Source organism: Chelonia mydas, chromosome 2 (assembly GCF_015237465.2).
Source record: "Chelonia mydas isolate rCheMyd1 chromosome 2, rCheMyd1.pri.v2, whole genome shotgun sequence".
NCBI classification, from domain to species: domain Eukaryota; kingdom Metazoa; phylum Chordata; order Testudines; family Cheloniidae; genus Chelonia; species Chelonia mydas.
In genome coordinates, this window is record NC_057850.1 from 196,382,188 (window position 1) to 196,394,891 (window position 12,704).

At 40.8% G+C, this 12,704-nt stretch overlaps 1 protein-coding gene across 39 annotated transcripts in view; it reads left to right on the forward strand.

Annotated features, from left to right (window-relative positions):
• The window catches only part of SATB1 (SATB homeobox 1), a 108,416-nt gene that overhangs the window by 60,011 nt on the left and 35,701 nt on the right, over nt 1–12,704 (forward strand). For all 39 annotated transcript variants that reach the window (XM_043540962.1, XM_043540966.1, XM_037890444.2 and 36 more), the window contains one exon: nt 2,953–3,165. In XM_043540962.1, the coding sequence (XP_043396897.1) occupies nt 2,953–3,165 (213 nt within the window). The remainder of the gene's footprint in view (nt 1–2,952; nt 3,166–12,704) is intronic.

The window sequence follows — 12,704 nt, forward strand, 5'->3', positions numbered from 1 at the left end:
TTATTCAAAATTGATAACAGTAATGGACCATCATGTAATGTTTTATTGAATTTGAGTTCTGTAAATTATGTGGTGGAGGAAAATTTGCCTGCTTAAGTATAACCGAAATTGCCACTATGTTCGTATAATTCTTCATCGTGTAATTTAAGGAAAAAGCCCACTATCCATATCGCTACTGAGTAAAAGGTAAAAAGGTGCTATTACGCTATCATGACAGCTCTCCTCTCGCTACTGAGCGACATAGATAAATGTGTCTGCTTGTAACTTACTTGGCAGGAATCCAAACTTGTGGGTGGAGCTTGCAAATAATCTTCCACCTGGACATGTGATTTAAGCACAGTGTAATGGAAACAGCACTCAAGGATGTTCTGCATATTTTGGGGAGGTTTCAACAAATCACATTTTTCTTCTGGGAGCTTTGAAGTTCTATAAGGCTGATAAAATCTATTTGAATCAGTGATTACGTTCAAAGAGGAGACGAACTGGGGGCCAGACAGGCAATGTTTTTGTTCATATTGGCAGACACTTTCATTTATCTCCCATTTTAAAGAATTCATAATTAGCTTTTGAAAGCACTGATAATATTTATTGAACATTTTTGTGCAATTACTAATGAATTATACTTGTGATGACTTGTAAACTTTTTTTTTAAAATGAGGCTTGGTAGTGTCTTAAGAAAATTCATTTCCACTGGAGGGGGAAATGGGACTTTCAGGCTGACAGATTAAATGCAGTTTTGCATGTTCAGCTTCAGTCTTCCTGCAGCCTGAAGTATAATATCAGGAGAGCACACTACAAATTGTATCTTGGCAAATCACTTTAAATCTGGTTATAAGTGGATGGTAAATCTGTCAGTGTCAGTATTCGACAGGGTGCTAGGTTTGATGTACAGTATGCTCATTGGGATTTACCTGTTTATATTTTGTCATACAATTTTTAGCTGAATTTTAGTGCTTAGAAAAGTGAAGGACTAGCAGTACCAGCTAAAGCAATGTATTGCAGGCAGGTACTGCTATAGTACTTCCCAATTCGGTTAATGCACCTTGTGTAGTCACCTGTATTCCAGTATGTACTAGAACTTTCAGCTCAATTCATTAGAACCCCCCACTCATGTCAACTCAGTGTTTTCACAGTTTATGGTGAAGGCCAGTTATACGCTTAAAACTTTTGTGAATATAATAATGTTGATTTTTGGGGTGTGGTTTTTAAATAACATTTCTAACCAACAAAAGCCCTAGAGTTTATCCCAGCTTATAGGTCTGAGTGGTAGCCATGTTAGTCTGTATCAGCAAAAAAAACGAGGAGTACTTGTGGCGCCTTAGAGACTAACAAATTTATCTAAGGTGCCACAAGTATTCCCCCTTCTTCTTTTTTTTTTTTTTACCAGCTTATAGTTTATTTCGTTCAGGGAAACTGGTATAAGTTATACTAACTATCATTCTTTTTTTGCCATTTTAAGTTGTCTGCATTGGGAGAGTTTGCTGATTGTAGCTAGACTGAGAAACCTTTCCTATTATAGACCAAGTCTAAGACTTGCTATTTTGTCATCCATATCTCTTCATAAATTCATCTTCTCCAGTCAAATGACCCCTTGTTGATAATGGTTGTCAGCAGTGGCTCTCTCTTCCGGCCCCGGCTAATTAACTGGTGTTATAAATGCGTTGCTTTTTATCCTGTGTATACTCCTTTCAGCACTGCTACAAAAAGCACATCTCAAACACACTTTCTATAACTGTGCTGAAAATGGCTTTGTCTACCCTACAAATAGCAGTTAAACCTTTCTGAACAGTTACTGGAAAATTTAGAGGGACCCATTGCTAACCAGTATTCTTAGCACTGGGTCATTTTTCTAGCATCCAGAGATCTAGTAAATAGGTAGATAAGTATGATTGTTGAAAATTATTGCCAACAGTAAGTGTATTTTGACTCCAACCATTTTTAAAAAAGACTAATTTCCAACCCTCCCCGTAAGACCTCTGCCTATAACTCAGCTATTTTATACTGGTTCACTTCTTGAGTAGAAACTACAAAATTACGCACTGGATCATCGCCACTTGCAAGAAAGCCCACAGGAGAAGTGGGGTAGAGATGAAGAAAATTCCATGAGGTTTGTCCTCCAAATTATTCCTTGGGGTTGGGGCTCTAAGTGTAGGTTTGCATTTGCCTCTTTCCCCATCCCAGATAACTGGGGGGTTGGCTACCAGTTCCTGTGACTAATGGAGGATGCAACCAAGGGTCAGGCAACTATAGAGGCGCACAGACATTCTCTGCACCAGACTGTTTCTACACACCCTCTTTTCCCACCCCAAACTGTGCATTTTGTCAGCGTAATTGCCTTCATATTCCATTTAGTATTGATTATGATTATTCCTTCAGGTATTTGGGGGACGGGGGGAGCGAATGCTGACATGTAATAAATATGGGCCTTAATCAATTAAGTAGTGCTTTAGGAGTGTTATCTGTTAATCCACTCAGATTAGTTTTCAAATATCACTTATTTTCAAAGTGCTGCTTGAGTTTCTAGAAATGGCTTTCCATTACTACAGATTGAACTGATGCTTCGCTGCAGTCTTTGTCTACCTGGCACGAGAACTACACAGTCTCTAGTGCTGCTGTACTATGTGGATTTCATTTATTCTTAACTTCTTGCAATTGTCTGACTGTGAAAGATTTCATGGTGAGTTAAGCCAGTAAAAGGAAGGAGACCAATTAGGCAGATTCAGTTTATGTTGTATGTAAAGCAGATGCTTAATAAAATTAAGAATACAATTGAGGCTCTCTTCTCCACTACCTACATTGTCATTAATATATTCCTATGCAGTGTGAATGTCTTTGACTGTTCATGTTCTAAACATAGTGGAGAAGAAAAAGGAATGATTAGCAAAGGATTTGCAGAGCATGTTTTACAAAAGATTGCACAACCTAACTCTTCAGCATTCTTTTTTGCTACAGGGCTTGCTCTCAGAAATCCTCCGAAAGGAAGAGGACCCCAAGACCGCCTCACAGTCTTTACTGGTAAACCTTCGGGCTATGCAGAACTTCTTGCAGCTGCCAGAAGCCGAACGAGATCGAATTTACCAGGACGAAAGGGAAAGGAGCTTGAATGCAGCCTCTGCTATGGGCCCAGCACCTCTAATAAGCACACCGCCTAGCCGTCCTCCACAGGTAAACTACTTTCTCAGTCTTTCAGATCTGCTCGTTGTGCCGCCTTAATGTCCCCCTGACAACTTCTATTTTTAAAAAAGAAAAAGCCTTCTCAATACAATTATGTTAAAATCCTAGTCAAATCATTAACTTCAGTGCACACCACAAATTAAATTTAGGAAAAATACAATAAACTCTATTTGTTAAAAATCTTTACTTAACATCACAGCAGAAATAGTATATTTTCCTCTAACTTTAAAATAATGTAGTGTTAGTAATATATTCATAGTCAGAGTAACTTTTTGTGGTACCAGTTATGAATCATGGATTTGATTTGGTCCATTTAGACTCAGACTCATAGACTTTAAGGTCAGAAGGGACCAATATGATCATCTAGTCCGACCTCCTGCACAAGGCAGGCCACGGAATCTCACCTATCCACTCCTGTAACAAACCCCTCATCTATGTCTGAGCTATTGAAGTCCTCAACTTGTGGTTTAAAGACTTCAAGGTGCAGAGAATCCTCCAGCAAGTGATCCGTGCCCCACGCTGCAGTGGAAGGCGAAAAACTGCCAGGGCCTCTTCCAATCTGCCCTGGAGGAAAATTCCTTCCCGACCCCAAATATGGCAATCAGCTAATCCCTGAGCATGTGGGCAAGATTCACCAGCCAGACACCCAGGAAAGAATTCTCTGTAGTAACTCAGATCCCACCCCATCTAACATCCCATCACAGGCCTTTGGGCATATTTACCGCTAATAGTCAAAGATCATTTTGTCAATTAATTTAGGCTATCCCATCATACCATCCCCTCCATAAATTTATCAAGCTTAGTCTTGAAGCCAGATATGTCTTTTGCCCCACTGCTCCCCTTGGAAGGCTATTCCAGAACTTCACTCCTCTGATGGTTAGAAACCTTTGTCTAATTTCAAGTCTAAACTTCCTGATGGCCAGTTTATATCCATTTGTTCTTGTGTCCACGTTGGTACTGAGCTTAAATAATTCCTCTCCCTCCCTGGTATTTATCCCTCTGATATATTTATAGAGAGCAATCGTATCTCCCCTCAGCCTTCTTTTGGTTAGGGTAAATAAGCCCAGCTCTTTGAGTCTCCTTTCATAAGACAGGTTTTCATTCCTCGGATCATCCTAGTAGCCCTTCTCTGTACCTGTTCCAGTTTGAATTCATCCTTTTTAAATATGGGAGACCAGAACTGCGCACACTATTCCAAATGAGGTCTCACCAGTGCCTTGTATAACTGTACTAACACCTCTTTATCTCTCCTGGAAATACCTCGCCTGATGCATCACAAGACCGCATTAGCTTTTTTCACAGCCATATCACATTGGCGGCTCATAGTCATCCTGTGATCAACCAATACTCCTGAGGTCCTTGTCCTCCTCTGTTACTTCCATGTGCTGTGTTCCCGGTTTATAACAAATTCTTATTGTTAATCCCTAAATGCATGACCTTGCACTTTTCACTATTAAATTTCATCCTATTACTATTACTCCAGTTTACAAGGTCACCCAGATCTTGCTGTATGATATCCTGGTCCCTCTCTGTATTGGCCATACCTCCCAGCTTCGTTTCATCCGCAAACTTTTTTAGCACATTCCCACTTTTTATGCCAAGGTCAGTAATAAAAAGATTAAATAAGATTGGTCCCATAACCGATCCCTGAGGAACTCCACTAGTAACCTCCTTTCAGTATGACCTGTTGTAGTCTCCCCTTTAACCAGTTCCTTATCCACCTTTCAATTTTCATATTAACCCCCATCTTTTCCAATTTAGCTAATAATTCCCCATGTGGAACCGTATCAGATGCCTTACTGAAATCAAGGTAAATTAGATCCACTGCATTTTCTTTGTTTAAAAAAATCTTACCTTCTCAAAGAAGGAGATCAGGTTGGTTTGGCACGATCTACCTTTAGTAAAACGATGTTGTAGTTTGTTCCAATTACCATTGACTTCAATGTCCTTAACTACTTTCTCCTTCAAAATTTTTTCCAAGACCTTGCATACTACAGATGTCAAACCAACAGGCCTGTAGTTACCCAGATCACTTTTTTTTTTTCCCTTTCTTAAAAATAGTAACTATGTTAAGCTGTTCGAGTTTGGCTTCTACCTCAGATGTGGTAATATCTACCTCCATATCCTCATTCCCATTTGTCATCCTACCATTATCCCTAAACTCCTCATTAGCCTCATTAAAGACTGAAGCAAAGTATTTGTTTAGATATTGGCCCATGCCTAGATTATCCTTAACCTCCACTCCATCGTCAGTGTTTAGCTGTCCCACTTCTTCTTTCTTTGTTTTCTTCCTATTTATATGGCTATAGAACCTTTTATTATTGGTTTTAATTCCCTTTGCAAGGTCCAACTCTTCATGGCTTTTGGCCTTTCTCACTTTATCTGTACATGTTCTGATCTCAATAAGGTAGCTTTCCTTGCTGATCCCTCCCGTCTTCCACTCCTTGTAGGCTTTCTGCTTTTTCTTAATCACCTCTCTGAGATGTGTGCTCATCCAGCTTGGTCTACAACCCCTGCCTGTGAGGGTTTTTTTCCCCTTTCTTGGGATGCAGGCTTCTGATAGGTTCTGCAACCTTGACTTGAAGTAATTCCAAGCCTCCTCCGCCTTTAGATCCACAAGTTCTTCAGTCCAATCCACTACCCTAACTAATTTTCTTAATGTTTTAAAGTTTAGGGTTTTTGAAATCAAAAACCCTAGTCACAGATCTATTTTTGTTTATCCTTCCATTTAGTTTGAACTGAATTAGCTCATGATCGCTCGAACCAAGGTTGCCCCTTACAACCATTTCTTCTATGAGGTCCTCACTACTCACCAAAACCAAATCTAAAATGGCATCCCCTCTTGTTGGTTCAGCAACTACTTGGTGAAGGAATCCATCAGCTATCACATCCAGGAAAATCTGAGCCCTATTATTATTACTAGCACTTGTCCTCCAGTCTATATCTGGGAAGTTAGTCTACCATGATCATGCAGTTCCCATTAGTATTTACTTCATTGAAAACATTAAAGAGGTCTCTATCCTTACCCAAATCTGATCCCGGCAGTCTATAGTACACCCCAAGCACTATCCCAGGGCAGGCTCTAGTAGCTTTCTTCCCCAATGTGATTTTTCCCCAGACAGACTCTGTCTTATCCATTCCATCACTTATTATTTCTTTACAGTCTACCTCATCATTGATTATACAATGCTACTCCACCACCTTTGCCTTTATTTCTGTCTTTCCTAAACAGCACATACCCTTCAATACCTGTACTTCAGTCATGACTACTATTCCACCATGTTTCTGTTATCCCTATAATATCTGGTTTCACTTTCGGCACCAATAGCTCAAGTTCCTCCATTTTGTTACCTAGGCTCCTCGCATTAGTGTACAAACATCTTAATTTTTGCTGTTTGACTTCTCTCACATTCTTTACCCGATTAGGCACAGACATTCTACCGCCAGTATCACCTATTAGACTAGTATGTACACTACCCTTCCTCCTTATGTCCATTCTACTACCGACAGCTGTATCCTTTCTTTCTTGGTTTTCTTCCCTCTCAATGTTAAAATCCAGCGTGGAGATTACCTGGACATCTCCCAATCATCTCCCCCAAATTCCTAGTTTAAAGCTCTCTGGATCAGTTGTGCCAGCCTCCATCCTAGAAGTTTATTTCCCTCCCTACTCAAGTGAAGTCCGTCCCGAGAAGAACAGTCCTCTGTCCATGAGTGCTTCCCAGCGGCCATACATTCCAAAGCCCTCCTTTAGCACCACTGCCTGAGCCATCTGTTGATCATCATAATTTTGTCACACTTTTCTTGCCCTTCTCTGGGACCAGAATCCCACTGAAGATCACCTGAGCCTCGATTTCCTTAAGCATCTTCCCCAGCCTGGCATAGTGTCCCTTGATATGTTCCAGTGAGAATCTAGCCATATCATTTGTTCCCACATGAAGGATAATCAATGGATTCTTTCCTGCTCCTGTTAGGATACTCTTTAGCCTCAGGTCCATATCCCGTATCTTAGCACCCGGCAGACAGCACACCCTTCTGTTCTCTGGATCAGCTCTGGTTACAGGCCTGTCTATTCTTCTCAGTAAGGAGTCCCCAATCACGTAGACCTGGTGATGGTGCAGTTCTCTGGTCTATCCCCTGTTCCCTCTGGCTGCAAGTCCTCTTGATTCCTATTGTCCCTTGCAATCCTCTTCAACCCATCCCGTATCCTCCTGGGGCTCACATTTGGTGGTGTTATCTCCGTTGACTCTTCCCCTCTTCCTAGAGGACTAGCTGCTCTTCTCTTCTTCCTTGCCCTCTCACCTTCAGTGACCCTTCTTCATTTTTCAACTCCGAAAACCTGTTCCTGAGCTCTGTTTCTCCTTCACTAGCCCATCTTTTCCTCTGCCTAGTTCTTAGTCACATGTCCACTTTCCTCCCCCAGCCGTATCCCCTTAGAGTTCTTTGGCCCTGCTTCCATCTGCAAATCTGAACTTTTTCCTTCAGCCTCCTCATGTCTTTGCTCCATCATCTGCTTGAACCCCCTTCTAAACTCAACCAGAGTTTCCACCTGCATCTCCAGTCCTTGGATCTTTTCTTCCATCAGCTCTATCAGGCAGCACTTCATGCAGACGAAACTCTTTTCAGGTACCCCCTCCGGGATCATGTACATGCTGCAGCTTCCACATCCAGTCCTCTTCACTGTGTCTTCCAGTGCTTGGGTCACTACCACTGCTGCCTCTGTATCAGTCATAGACTTCACTTAAGTCCTTCTCCTCCAACAGAACTCCCGCTCAAACTCCCCTGTTTACAGCTCTGTTTGCTGGCTCCTGTGCTGCTGCAGCTGTCTATTTCTTTTGTAACTATTGGTCTGCATTAAATGTAACAGCTTAAATAGGTACTATAACGATTTAGCGTCCACTCCTGGTCCTACTGATTTCAGTGGGAGCAGGAGCAGACCCATGGTTCCTGTGCTACCACTGAGCAGGTAGTGTTGCCTCATTAAGAACCTGATCAGATGTCCTTAACACAGAGATTGGTTCAAGTAGCTGAAAAAATGGGGGGAAATTTCCTTAAAACATTCCTGAAATTTTCTCTTCACATCAACATTTTTACATTTTCCAGTTTTCCAATGATTTGTACCACTCTTAACCTTTATGTCCACATGGAGTCCCTTCAGTGACTCCCAGGTAGACATAAGTGTCTTTCCTCCATGGATCTTTTTGAAAGATTGGGGCCCTAGGGCAACATCCGTAAGTCTTTACTCAACCCTCAGTCAAGTAAAACTGCTATTCACTTCTCTGAAATCCAGTGGGACCACTTGCTCAAATAAGTACTCCTCATGTGAGGGTCTGTCAGACTAGGCAACAGAGACCTAATTTTGAATTCTCAGCAACTGTCAAACGGAATCAATGGTAGTTTTGGGGAGTACAGGATTGGGCCATAGGAATGTGTTGGTTTCTCTGCAAAAGAAAAACTGTCTTTGTTGAAAGATTATTACAAAATATTGCATCTCTGCTGAAAGGTTTTGTGTTGCTCTGGTTCAAAGTTGTACCACTGCTAGAATAGCCACACACACAAAAATGTGCACTACTGTACAAGCATCTGTGGGAAACATATGCTGTATACATAAACCAAAATAATTGTATTGAGTAGGGCTTTGGGTCCTGGGAAGTCTGTTTGAGTAAATGACTGTTGAAGGGTAACAATACTGATCAGGATCATACACAACTGATTGCTGTGTGCTGTACGCATTTTGAATATAGTACACTTAATGAAGAATATTTTTGTAAAAACTGTAGCTAATGAATACTAAAAATCCTGATTAATAACAAATTGGTAGAAAAGAATGGAACAGAGGTAGCTTCTGATCTGCTGTAATGCATTGCATGAAGAAGGGAAATTTCTGTACCGGAACAAAACAGACTGTGCAAATGGTTTATTTTTGTTGTCATTAATGAAGTTTAGTCTGTGAAGGCCCCTATAGATACCATTAAAGATAAAGGATGAGGGTCACTATTTATATAGTAATGTTTTAGTGGAAGAATAGTTAAATACAGATAACTGTTAAAGTAACATCTGAGTTTGGTTTAATAGTCCTGCCTGCCCCCAGAAGCCAAGTAATTAACAGTTAAGGCAGGCTCTTCCTTCTTAACTTATCCCCTTATACCAAGGTCATGCCACACTGTCTCCAGTGGTCTTGGACCATTTGGTGATCTAAGAAATCAGGTTAACTGCAATACTGACAGGCAGAATGTTAAGTCAAAGAAAGGGTCAGCCTTAACTCTGAATTTGCTTTATGATTTAAACTACATAAGCAACCTAATGTATTCTAAAGCCGTTCTTCTGCATTTTTTATCTTTCAAAAAGTTTATATATGGTTCTGTGAAGACACCATGTACTATTAATGACCAAGTTATTCTTATAACCATATTCAGTATCTATCTATGCTTAGTTAGTTACTGAGTATACTAGCATGTTATGTGCATCATTGATTCCCATTGGAAAAAAAAATCATTTAAAAACAGCCAGTTCAAAGTAGAAGTAGCACACAGTTTAAAAAAAATAAAAATAAATGTAAGATTAATATTTGTGTCCTGTAAAACTGATAAGAAGACTGTTTCCTAAATGCAGTATTTTTGTTTGTTTGTACTACAAAATATGCTAGGATTTTACCTGAGACACACACGTAGTCTAGTGATCAAGACAGAAATGTCTGAGTTATGATTCTGGCTGCTACTGACTCCCTCTTGGGTAACTTTCATTCTCTGCCTCAGTTTGCCCATCTGTAAGTATACATAGCCATATGGGGATGTCCTGAATCCTAACTTCAAAAATGAAAAGTCCTAAATAATCAGTACATATATTTCCTCTTCGTTAGTTACACTGGAAAATAGTATAAATCCTATAAATTGTAGGGGAAATAGTTCATAGTAGTGTAAATGCTTGAATTATGATGCCTCTATTAGATGGATCATAGCAGTGGCCTCAATATTTATCATCAGAAGAATTTTTGTCTAGTTTTTATTTGTCACTAAATAAAACCCACTGAAATTAATAACATCCTACCTATTGCATATTTATAAGAAGTTATAGTCTAGCAAAACAAAGTTCACTATACAATGAGAAAATTAATATTTTGCTCATTCAGCAATGGACATCTTGGATTATTGTTTAAAGACAAAACAGACCATTTAGCATGACAACATACTTACACAACAGCAAACATATTTTGATACTAAATTTTAAGACCAGTAAGATTTGAAACAATTAAGATATGAAACCATGAAATTGGGATCTAATATGCCACACAGGAAGGTTTATTTTGCAATTGAAAGTTTATCTGTTTGGGATGGATGTGAAAATAAACATCCTGAAAAGGATCTCTTGTGTTGCCAACTGGCAGGCAGACAGTAGAGCAGACTTAACCATTAGTGGCCATCCTCACTGGGTGTGTGAATCGTGCACAAAATTGCATGCAAAAATCCAGTCGGACCCTGGTGTTCTAATGGTAATGCAACAGCTGACCAAGTTCAAACCCTGAGCTAGGAAGAGCTGTGCTGAGTTTCTCACTCAAACAGCGTGCTCACTAGTTACTACTGAGCTAATGTATCTGGATTGTTTCCACCTCTTCCTTGAAAACCTGGAAGGCGCTCTTCTGCCCCTTACCCCTGCTCTTCCTCCTCCAATAAATAAATCCCCCAATACTCAACATCAGACTGGTGCAGATTACCTGGGTCTTAAGCTACAGATGCTATCTGCCATGTAGGCTGACTGAACCAAAGGAGGCAAACCACATGTATGAGCTTGCACTGGAGAGTTGTTCAACTTGCCACATCCTGGGGTGGAAGCTTGTGCTCATACAGGTGGTGATATTAATTAATATTCTCCTATAACAGTGTCACCCAGTAAGCCCCACTGAGAATGCAACCCCATTGGGCAAAGTGCTGAAACTTGCAGCGCTCGGGGGTGTTTTTTCACACCCCTGAGCGAGACGGTTGCAGTGCTGTAAAGTAGCAGTGGAAGAAACAACCCTGCACCATCTCAGATGTGGGGGATGGGCAGTTCTAATCCAAGCCTAAGGGATAAGCATCTAATAAGAAATAGGTTGCCAGGAAATGGGGGCATGGAAGGGTGGCAAGAAACAGCCATTGTTAATTATTTTCAGTAGATATACTTCATTCGCTGCTGATTTGCTGGGGTGGAACTCTCCATCCTGATCAGTGTCATGGTGTGTAGGGGCATGTTCCTTCCTTGGACTGGAGCTTCTTGAGTGGCTGCCTCATTCCAGAAGTGATGAGCACTCCCAGCTCCTATGGATTTCAGCTGAAGTTACGATTCCTTCATACTTGTGAAAATCAGGTCAAAAGCTGTCTCAATTTGAGCACCAAAAATCTAAGGCCACTCTTGTTTGTAGTATTGTTGTAGCTGTTTTGGTCTCAGGATATGAGAGAGAGACAGTTGATGAGGTAATTTTTTTTTAATGGAACAACCTCTCTTGTTGAAAGAGGCAAGCTTTCCAGATTCAGAGCTCTTCATGTCTGGAGAAGGAAAACTGTGTTCAAACTAAATACAAGATGGGACAGATTAAGCATAAGGGGTTCACACGTTGTAGGAGACAATTTTAAAAGAAGTGGGCAGTTAACACCTCTGCAGTGGTAAGACGATGGAGAGTTAGTAGGCAGAAGGGTGTGTTACAAGTTGTTGCAATGGGCCATAAAACCAGTGTCTCTATTAAATCCATGGTGTTTAGTGTCCAACCGAGTTGTGAATTTAAGTTCCCAGGCTTGCATCAAATGCCCCAACAACAACTATGGGCTAGTCTACACTGGCAACTGCGACAGCACTTTAATGTGCCTTGTGTGGTCGTGGCACAGCACTGGAAGAGACCTCTCACAGCACTTTAAAAAGACTACCTCCATGAGGGGCGTAGCTCCCAGCGCTGGGGCATTGTTTACACTAGCACTTTACAGCGCTGCAATTTGCTGCGCTCAGGGGGGTGTTTTGTCACCCGCTAAGCGAGAAAGTTGCAGCGCTGTTAATTGCCAGTGAAGACAAGCCCTATGGGGTGAAACCAGACAATCACTATGCTCTTTAATGAACTCACACAAAAAAGACTAAAACGCTCTCTGACAGGTTAATGAACACTTTTCACCAAGACAGGTTTCAGAGTAACAGCCGTGTTAGTCTGTATTCGCAAAAAGAAAAGGAGTACTTGTGGCACCTTAGAGACTAACCAATTTATTTGAGCATAAAGTGAGCTGTAGCTCACGAAAGCTTATGCTTAAATAAATTGGTTAGTCTCTAAGGTGCCACAAGTACTCCTTTTCTTTTTACTTTTCACAAAGTGATCAGTCAATCTCTGACCTCTCACAGAACTTGTCCTTAAAGAAAACCTGCAGGGCCTTCAAAAGACCAGCCTAAGAACTTAAATTCACAACTCTACTACACACTAAAAACCATGGACTTAACAGGGACACTGGGTTTATGGTCCATTACAGCAACTTGTGACACCCCCTGCTGCCTACTAGCCATCTGTTGTTTTACACTTAATC